The sequence below is a fragment of the Coffea arabica genome, chromosome 2e, assembly GCF_036785885.1.
Source record: "Coffea arabica cultivar ET-39 chromosome 2e, Coffea Arabica ET-39 HiFi, whole genome shotgun sequence".
Lineage (NCBI taxonomy): Eukaryota > Viridiplantae > Streptophyta > Magnoliopsida > Gentianales > Rubiaceae > Coffea > Coffea arabica.
The window spans coordinates 14981955-14992899 of NC_092313.1; the positions used below are offsets into that span (position 1 = coordinate 14981955).

General features: G+C 40.0%; 1 protein-coding gene across 1 annotated transcript; it reads right to left on the bottom strand.

Moving 5' to 3' along the window:
- Nucleotides 1-2618: 2618 nt before the first annotated feature.
- LOC140036124 (uncharacterized) lies at nt 2619-6973 on the bottom strand. The gene is made up of 10 exons (XM_072077407.1): nt 6076-6973; nt 5730-6007; nt 5447-5591; nt 5088-5284; nt 4745-4928; nt 4440-4606; nt 4310-4394; nt 4088-4225; nt 3105-3521; nt 2619-2890 (listed from the first exon to the last, which is right to left on the bottom strand). The coding sequence occupies exons 1-10, from the start codon at nt 6971-6973 to the stop codon at nt 2619-2621; spliced, it is 2781 nt and encodes a 926-aa protein (XP_071933508.1).
- Nucleotides 6974-10945: the final 3972 nt, after the last annotated feature.

Genomic DNA, 10945 nt, shown 5'->3' on the forward strand with positions numbered 1-10945 from the left:
TTTATGTCAACAGATAATTAGTTAATTAATTAATTAGATTATTAGTTATTTAGTTATTTAGTTAAACTATGCATAAATAGTTAATTTAGTGTAAACTACAATTATCAAAATGACAAACGTTTTACTAGGTTTAAGTCATCACATTCTTTGGTAAAATTAAATTTTAGTGAGGGTATTTTAGTAAATTGACAATGAAGAATGTATTAAATTGTGTCAGTCTTTTTTTAGGGAGGTGATTGCTATTTTAAACTTCATAGGGGAGGTCAATGCTATTACCATAAAACTCAGGGGAGGTTTCTGCAATTATCCCTAAAATTAATGCAGGCATTAATACAGTAACATGTAAAAATATACTAATAGATTTTGCCACTTTTTAAAAATTTGTATTTTGTATCAAATCTCATAATTCATCCAATTTTAAATCAAATATAATCCCCTCCATTAATTGTACCTTCCAATTAGAACTGTGATTCTAGGAGCTCCTATCTGTTGATGCGAGTTGGCTTCCATTTGGCTGATGGTGTGACTTGGAAGAAATGCTAATTTAAGTCGTCGTCAATGGGTAACTGTTGGGAGGAAAAAGAATGGGAGGAAGGCTTTTCCCCTGCCTTTTGCATATTTTTTTTTTTTTGTCAAGAAGTCAATTGACTTTTACTGACTAAACAAACCTAATCCCCAGAGCATACTCCAAAAGCCGGCAACTCTTGGAGCAGCCCCAGAGACTCCTGCCTTTTGCATAAGACTAAGCAAATAAAGCCACTTTTTAGCCCCATAGGCTGAGGGGCCGGCCAGAGCCCATTATCTGAAAGTCACCATTGCCTTGGGATCAGTTGCAAAACGTGCATCACGATGATCTTTGGGTATTAAAATTATCTTTGGAATTTCGTTTAATGCAGTTTCTGATAATCAGTTGTTTGGATACCTTTTCAATAAAACAAGATAAAACAAGGTTTCTGATAATCTCATTCTTTTTCAATTCAAATTAACCAACCTTATGGTCCTATGTGGGAAAAAATTGCAGAAACAGTACTTCATATTTCTATTTTGTACTTTACTAACTCTCTCGTTTTAAGAACATACAATTGCGGTCCAAAATTACAGTTTTATTCCTATTATTGAAGTTTGACTAGATAACCGCAAGTGCACATTATGCGGATAAAAATTTTATGGGTAAAAAATCGAATCACAATCATGTTGCTTGTAAAAACCAAGACTCTCATGATCTTGTGCTATTCCCTAATCTTTTTACAAACTATTGCGGTCCAACTATTTGTTGTTCATCACCACCACCCAATCCTTGCTCCATAAATCCTTCCACCCCTGCAGCTCCCCTGGATCTTCACCATCCTATCATTGCTTCACAGCCCTTTCCTTGTCTATAACGACCGCGCAAGACTGCCCTGTCAACCCCTCTCTAGAGGAGTAGAACCCTCTATTCCTTACTTTACAATTCTTGGTCCTCCCTTTGAACAAAAAAAATATTTTTTATGTCGAAAAATATATTTTTGTTAATCCTTAATTCCACAATCAATACTGCACCATATACAGAAGTTTATCTCTTGATTACGAGAGAAGGTATACAATTAAGAAGAATATGGAAAAACGATGCAAAGTTGTGCAGTCGATTTGGTTTTTGAAAACTAAATTAGAAGAAATGGACTAAATTTAATTCCCGAGTACTAAACTTGTAATTTTAAGGATGAAAAGAAAACATGTTTGAAACAAAGATTAAAGTTGGCTTCTTTTCTGTATATCTTTTCTTGTTATCAATTATGGAAATTGTTACCAGCACCCCTGTTGATGTTTTAACTATGACAAATACCTTATCCTTCACCCTTTTATTAACCCTCTCAACCCTTTCCATAGGCTTGTCACCCTCACCCTATCTTCACTTATTTTATAGCAACCCATTTTCATGAATTTGTAATTAAAAGTAAAATAGGAGTATTTTATTCCTTTTACATGAGTAAAAAAAAAAATCAAGTGGAGTGCTATTGTTAACATATAAAGGATATTTCCCTTAATTATTTTGTTTGGGTCATGAGCTGTAAATTCATTTTTGCACTTGCATTCTTGTCCACGGGATGTGCCCAACACTTTCAGGCTAAAAGCTGATCAAAGTTGTAGTTTAGACCAAAATGATACATTTTGCAAAATATGAGGGACCCAAGCTGTTAATTTCAAATATGAGAGATTTAAATAGTAGAAGGTGTTAATGCAAAGGACTATGCTTGTGATTTTCCCTTTTACATTTATGGCTTACTTCTTTTCTTGGGCAGGCGGGTTTAGTTCACAGGCCGGACTGTTCATGCATAATGCAGACTACAAAGGGACACTAGCAGTTGCGCTCCAGTGATTCCAGTGCGTCTCTGGGAATTCTCGTAAAAAATGAATAAAGACTCGGCAATGGACTATGGCTCACTTGATAATGTTTCGTCCAACTTGGGCTAAAGAAGAAAACAGAAATACTGGGATCAAAAGAGATGATTTCTCATTGACTTCAAAGGTGTATTTATATACAGAGATAAGGATCCTACCTATATAATTTCTATATCGGTACAAATAAAGATTTCCTTTACAATAGTAAACTACCAAAATTACATCCAGTAATTTATTAGCTAAAGATCCCAAAATATCATTCCGTAAATTGCTGCACTAATTTCTGCAATTTCCTCAATACCCCCCTCAATTGGAGCATGAAGATCGGAGATGCCCAACTTGCTAAGAAGAAATTGAAACTGATCAGTACCCAAAGCTTTAGCGAAAATATCAGCAAGTTGTGGAGTCGTACGTACATGAGCTGTTTCAATGTTCCTATTTTGTATCTCTTCTCGAATGAAATGACAATCAACTTCGATGTGTTTCGTACGCTCATGATATACAGGATTCGCTGCAATGTGTAAAGCTGATTAATTATCACAGTACAAGCGCATGGAACTAGAATGATCAACACCAAGAAAATAGCATCAAACCCTTTAACCACTTAAGTTCACAAGCTGCTGTAGTCATTGACCGATATTCTGCCTCAGCAAAGGAGCGTGAAACAGTCTATTGTTTCTTGGTTTTCCATGAGACAGGTGATCTGCCCAAGCAAATAAAATAACCTGTCAAGGAGCGTCTTGTCAAGGGATAACTTGCCCAATCGGAGTCACAGTATGCATACAATTTAAGATCAGAGTTGGCCCGCAAAAGGATTCCTTGTCCAAGATTACCCTTCAAATATCGGACTACTCGTAATGCAGCTTCCCAATGGGCCTTCTTTGGTTGCTGCATAAATTGAGCAGGAATATGGACATAGTAGCTCAATTTAGGTCGTGTAATAGTTAAGTAAATCAGTCTGCCTACCAGCCGACGATATTGAGCAGAGTCACTAGCGTCATCCCTTTCAACAAGTGCAAGTTTATGATTCTGCTCTAGTGGAGTTTTCGCTGGCTTAGCTCCCAACAAACCAACCTCAGAGATGACATCCAAGGCGTATTTTCGTTGACAAAGAAAAATCCCTTCAGCATTTCTTGCTACCTCTATACCCAAAAAATATTTCAACTGTCCCAAATCCTTCATATGAAAACAGCTGCTCAAATATTTCTTAACTCACTGCACAGCCGTGGCATTATTACCTGAAATAATGAGATCATCTACATAGACCAGAACATGTATTTGCATATGTTATTCACGAAAAGCAAACAATGAATAGTCTGAGCAAGATTGATGAAAGCCATACTTCTTCAAAGAATCTGCCAACTTAGCAAACCAACAACGGGGTGCCTGACGCAAGCCATATAAAACCTTCGTAGTCTACACACTTTCCCAGGATTTTTAGAGGGAAAACCTGGTGGCATTTTCATGAAAACTTCCTCATTCAAGTTTCCGTGCAAGAAAGCATTCTACACATCCATCTGATGTAGTTCCTAGTTCTTTGCAGCAGCTACTGCAAGAAAAGTACGTATAGTGGCCATCTTTGCAGTGGGAGCAAAAGTTTCATGATAGTCAATACCTTCTTTTTGATTATTGCCAAGAATTATCAATCGAGCCTTGCATCGTTCAATGTTTCCATCAGAATTATATTTTATTTTGTACACCTACTTACTGCCAATAGCCTTCTTCCCAACGAGTAAGTCTTCCACCGTCCAAGTTCCATTCTCTTCCAAAGTTTGAATTTCTTTTCTCATAGCTTCACGCCATCGTTCATCTCTCATTGCCTCATTATAAGAAACTGGTTCTGAACCTGCAGTAATGCTTGCCAAGAAGGACTGATGTTGTGAAGAAAACCGATCATAGCCAACAAAATTGACTATGGGATAAGACATACCTGAGGAATGTGGTTGAAGCGGTGAACTCTGCGAGGGGCTGAATTGCACATTATTTGTCACATAGTCCTTCAGACGAGTGGATGACTGTTTAATCCTATGTCCATGACCAAGCTAATCTCCCACTAGTACCTCCTCTCCTGAATTTTCTTCCCTATTTTCAGCTGCACTAATTTCTGCAATTTCCTCAATAGGAGGACAACCTTCAAGAGATTTCTCTAATATCTCCCCATCTTTCTCAATAATTTCCCAATCCTTATGCTCATGAGCTCCATCTGCATTTTTAGTGGAATTTTCACCTGCAAACAGTGTTGCAGAGTATGGAAAATTTGTTTCTATAAACACAACATCCCTTGAGACAAGATACTCAGAAGTTTCTAAATCATACACTTTCTATCCTTTCTTGTCAAAAGGGTACCCCACAAAAATACACCTACGGCTTCGACTGGCAAATTTATCCTTATCTCTAAGTTGTCTGTGCACATAGCACAGATACCCAAAAGTCCTAATATGATTATAGGAAGGAAGTTGTCCAAAGAGAATTTCATAAAGAGTTTTTCCCTTCAGAACCGCAGATGGTGTCCTATTGATTAAGTATCCAGCGGTAAGAATGCATCCATCCTAAAAATCAATTAGCAAGTGTGCCTGAAACATCAAAGCTCTCGCCACATTAAGGATGTGACGATGCTTTCTCTCAACTCGTCTATTCTGTTGGGTTGTTCCTACACAAGAAGTTTGGTGCAATACGCGATTTTTATCAAAATATTTTCGTAGACACACAAATTCAGTGTCATTATCACTCCTAATAGTCTTCACATCCTTCTCAAATTGTCGTTTAACCATAGCAATAAAATTCTTAAGAACACAAGCAACTTTATGTTTTCCTTTCAGCAAATAAATCCACACAGCACGAGAACAATCATCAACAATAGTCAAGAAACAAGCAGCTCCACAAGAAGCCAAAGCTTTATAAGGCCCTCATAAGTCACAATGAATTAAATCAAAACAATTCTTAGCTTTATTGTCACTAGAATAAAACATCTCTCTCGTCTGTTTTGCTTTAAAACAAACATCACAACTTAAATTATCACTATTTTTACTAAATTTATTTGCTGCAGAAATCAACTTTAGCACCTTACTCGACGGATGACCCATTCTCCTATGCCAAAGATTGAAGTCTGAAACTCCAGAAGTTTTACAAGCATTTGCCGAAGCCACCGCCTTCAAAAAATACAGCCCCTCGTGTTGTTCACCCGCTCCAATCAGCCTCCTCGTATTTCGGTCCTGTATAGCACAAATTTTGTTAGTGATTTGTAGTACCAGATTTGAGTCATTGAGAAGTTGTGAAACAAAGATCAAGTTATATTTTAAATTAGGCACAAAAAGAACATGTTGCAATTTCAATCCTCCTCCAAGATGCACCGTTCTTTCTTTCAGTGCCACAGTTGTTTCACCATTTGGCATTCTGACTGAACATGGAACAATGTTAGACACATCTCTCAGGCAGCCCCTTGTCCCAGTCATATGATGGGAAGCCCCTGAATCTATTATCCAAGACAAAATTTCTTGTTTACCAATCAATCTTTCATTGGATACAGTCTTTTGCGAACTCAAAAGTCCCAGCAAAGTGCTCCATTGTTCATCATTCAACCCACTAAGCCCCTTTATGTCAATTTCTGTGACTCCTTCGTGATCATCTTCTATTGCAAATGTTTGAGTGACATTTGCTCGTGGTCCCTGTCACGGCCTCTACTACCATTGCACTTACGCCCACTTCCTCGTCCTGGAGTACTGGAGCGAGGTCTATTTCCCCACCAATCTGGATACCCTATCAGCTGAAAGCAAGTACCTGAATCGTGTCCCTCACAATTGCAATGTGAGCATACTGCAGTTTTGTCCCCCCCTGAATTTCGTCCACCAACCTGGACTGCAAAGCTCATGGGGTTGCCTTTCTCTTCCCTTGGTCGTGACATTGTCCTTACTCGTTCTTGCTGAACGACCATTGCATATACCTTATTCAGATTGGGTAATGGCTCTATGCTCAAAATATTAGCACGCACAGTACCATAGCGTTCTTCATCTAAGCCCATCAAAAATTGATGAACTTTTTCTTCCTCCCTTTTCTTTTCCAGTTCAGTTGTGAGATTGCACTTGCATCCACCACAACTGCACAATAGTATTTTGTCGTAATTATTCAGTTCATCCCATATGGTTTTAAGCTGTCCATAGTAATTGACTATGGTTTGTCCCTCCAGCTTGCAGTTCATCAAGTCCGATCTCAATTGCTGGACTCTTGGTCCATTCCTAATTGAGAAGCGCTGCCTTATGTCCTCCCATAAATCTCCAATATTGTCCACAAGAGAAATAGTTGAACGTAAAGAGGGTTCAACGGTGTTAAATACCCATGAAACTAGCATGGAATTAACTGTCCACCAATCTTCAATTTCCGGCGAATCATCTGTCGGTTGTTCCACAGTTCCATCATTGAAACCATACTTCTTTTTGGCCCTCAATGCAGTCCGCACTGCCCGTGCCCACTCTTCATAATTTTCTCTCTTCAACTGCACCTGGGTGAATATATTGCCTGGATTGTCGTTGGGGCTTAGAGCGTAAAGACTGGAAATTTTCTTATCCGAACCAGAATTTCCTTCGTCTTTGGAAGGCATTGCTCCTATACCAAGAAGAAAACAGAAATACTGGGATCAAAAGAGATGATTTTCTCATTGACTTCAAAGATGTATTTATATACAGAGATAAGGATCCTACCTGTATAATTTCTATATCTGTACAAATAAAGATTTTCTATACAATAGTTGATACGAATCTCGTTGGTGAGGAGATTCGCGACCCAAGATCACTTGTTGGATTTGACTTCGAACGCAAGAACGGTAGCAGCGGAAACCCTACGACCCCTCTAATCCCCGTGACTACGAACTTGTTGATATTATCTCAACCCGTAACCAAACGAATTAGTGAACCTCAGGCAAGTGTAGAAGGCGCCACAATTCAAGTGCGATTCTTGAATTGATAAGCCGAACAAGAACACTAGAGTATAACTCTAAGTTGTTCAAGGTTTGCTCGAAAGCTATGGAGAAAACTCTCTCAATATTTTTATCATAAAAGTGTCTCCCTTTATTGATGTAATATGGTGCCTTATATAGGCTACAAGTGAAAACCCTAATCTAGTAGAAAATGGACTAAGGGCGCAGTGGATATGGGCCCTAATAAAGGAGGCTTAACCCCCGACGGGTTGGGCCTCACGTGGGCTTTCCTTCCTAGGCAGCCCACTCTAGCAAATAATAATGAGTAAATTAGCAATCCTACCCTTGGCGATTCTACGTGCGATATGCACTTAGCCAATTATTCAATCTAATCAACTAATGTGAAAATAACTAACTATGATGCTAAAACGGAAATTAGGGTTTGGCAAAACCCTAATCCTCGGGTGTAGCTTCAATGCTCATTATCGGACCGCGACCACCTTCACTTGAATGCATGAATCCTTCAAAGGACTTGTGTATGGCTTGAATAAGTACATTGAGTTGCTCACGAAGTTTCTTTGCGCGAGCCCGAGTAATGGGTCCACTTGGGGCGAGCACGTGATCCTCAGCTCCTCGATTACCCGAGCCATTGTTGGCCTGCCCACCTACCATGATGCTATCATTCCCCTCCTCTTGAGAAGGATTTGCCCTCAAATCAAACGCATCATCTGCATCAAAAGGAACTAAGTCAGAGACATTAAATGTAGCACTAACTCCATACTCACCAGGAAGGTCAAGTTTGTAGGCGTTGTCATTGATGCGCTCCAACACTTGAAAAGGTCCATCACCCCATGGTTGTAATTTGTTCCTCCTTTGAACAGGAAAGCGTTCTTTGCGCATGTGCAACCACACCCAATCGCCAGGCTCAAAAATCAACTTTTGGCGACCTTTGTTAGCTTGCTTGACATATTGAGCAGTTCTCCTCTCAATGTTAGCCCTGACTTTCTCATGCAGTTGCTTAACAAACTCTGCACGTTTGTTACCATCCAAATGTGCGCGCTCATTACTAGGTAATGGCACTAGATCAAGTGGTGTTAGTGGATTAAAACCATAAGCACATTCAAATGGAGAGAAACCAGTAGTAGAATGGATAGCCCTATTATAAGCAAACTCAACATGAGGTAAGCATTCTTCCCATGATTTCAAGTTCTTTTTGATGATGGCACGCAACAAGGTACCTAATGTACGATTTACCACTTCTGTTTGACCATCAGTTTGGGGGTGGCTGGCAGTAGAGAATAGCAATTTGGTGCCTAACTTAGACCAGAGTGTCTTCCAAAAATAGCTCAGAAATTTGACATCTCTGTCTGAGACAATGGTCCTAGGAATGCCATGCAATCTCACAATCTCTTTAAAGAATAAGTTAGCAATATGAGATGCATCATCAGTTTTATGACATGCAATGAAGTGTGCCATTTTAGAGAATCTATCAACTACCACATAAATGGAGTCATGGCCATACTTGGATCTAGGCAAACCAAGTATAAAATCCATAGAAATATCGACCCATGGTGCACTAGAAATAGGTAACGGGGTGTAAAGGCCATACGGGTGTACCTTGGATTTAGCTTTCTTACAAGCTAAGCATCGCTCCACCACCCGTGCAACATCTCTCCTCATGTGCGGCCAATAGAAGTGCTCCTGCAGTATGGCAAGAGTCTTATCAACCCCAAAATGTCCCATAAGGCCACCCGAATGGGATTCTCGTACCAAAAGTTCTCGGATGGATCCATGTGGGATGCAAAGCCGATTGGCATAAAACAAGTAACCATCGGAAATGAAGAATTTACCTTGCCCAGTGTGTTTGCAAGAAAGGTAAAGTTCACCGAAATCACTATCTTGGGCATAGATGTCTTTAATCAGCTCAAACCCTAACAACTTAGCATCTAAGGAAGTGAGTAGAGAGTACCTTCGTGAGAGTGCATCCGCGACCACATTAGACTTACCAGCCTTATATTTAATTACGTACGGAAAGGACTCCACGAATGCGATCCACCTTGCATGCTTTTTGCTCAAGGTGTGCTGGGCCTTAAGGTATTTAAGGGACTCATGATCAGTGTGTATCACGAATTCCTTAGGCCTTAAGTAGTGCTGCCAAACTTGTAGTGCTCGAATGAGGGCGTACAACTCTTTATCATAAGTTGAGTAGTTCAGTGCAGCCCCATTGAGTTTCTCACTAAAGTAGGCAATAGGTCTTCCTCCTTGATTCAACACAGCTCCAACTCCAATACCTGAAGCATCACAATCAATCTCAAATGTCTTAGAAAAGTCAGGTAAAGCAAGTACAGGTGCATGTGTCAGTTTGTGCTTTAAAGCGCGAAAGGCTTGTTCTTGAGAATCTCCCCAATGGAAGTTCTCATTCTTCTTAATCAACTCGGTCAAGGGTGCAGCAATAGTGCTAAAGTCCCTCACGAATCTCCTATAGAAACCCGCAAGCCCATGGAAGCTTCGAACATCACCCACAGACCTTGGTGTTGGCCACTCTTGAATAGCTTTCACCTTTTGATCATCCACCTTCATTCCCTGCGCACTTATAACAAACCCTAGAAACACAAGCTCATTAGTGCAAAAATTACATTTCTTGAGATTGGCATAGAGCTGCTCTCGTCGAAGTACATCCATAACAGCCCTAATATGCTCGAGGTGTTCATCATAAGATTTGCTATAAATTAGGATATCATCAAAGTAAACTACCACGAATTTTCCTAAGAATGGACGCAGAACATGGTTCATTAACCTCATGAAGGTGCTAGGTGCATTAGTGAGCCCAAAAGGCATCACTAACCACTCATACAATCCATACTTAGTTTTAAAGGCAGTTTTCCATTCATCCCCCTCCTTAATCCTAATTTGATGGTACCCACTTTTGAGATCAATTTTGGTAAAGAACACAGCCCCATGTAACTCATCAAGCATGTCATCTAAGCGAGGTATAGGGTGGCGATACTTTACCGTGATGGCATTTACGGCCCTACAATCAGTGCACATTCTCCACGTACCATCTTTCTTGGGCACCAAAATGACTGGGACAGCGCACGGGCTTAAGCTCTCACGTGCCCATCCTTTGCCAAGCAAGTCGTCCACTTGCCTTTGTAACTCCTTAGTTTCCTCCGGGTTGCTCTTGTAAGCTGGCCGATTTGGCAACGAAGCTCCAGGGACGAAGTCTATTTGGTGCTCAATGCCTCTAAGCGGTGGTAATCCACTTGGCACGTCCTCGGGGAAGATATCAGCATATTCCTGCAACAGAGACTTAACCTCAAGAGGTATGTTAGTATCAAGTTCATGCACATTCAGAGCTACTTCTTTGCTAACAAGCATAAGAAGTGGCTGCTCATCTCTCATTAACTTCCTCACTTTCTTGGCTTTTATCAGGAGCATTTGTTTTCCCTCAATTTTTACCTCACTTGCCGAGCTATCTATAGCCTTTTTTCTCTCTTTTTTTGCCTCGGCTCTCTCATTTTCTTTTCTTTTTACACTATACTTCTCAAACTCTTGTTGCAACTTCAATTGGTCCTCATGCACTTGTTTGGGGGAAAGGGGAGCTAGTGTGACTTTCTTACTGTTGTACAAGAAGCTATACTTATTAGTCACACCATC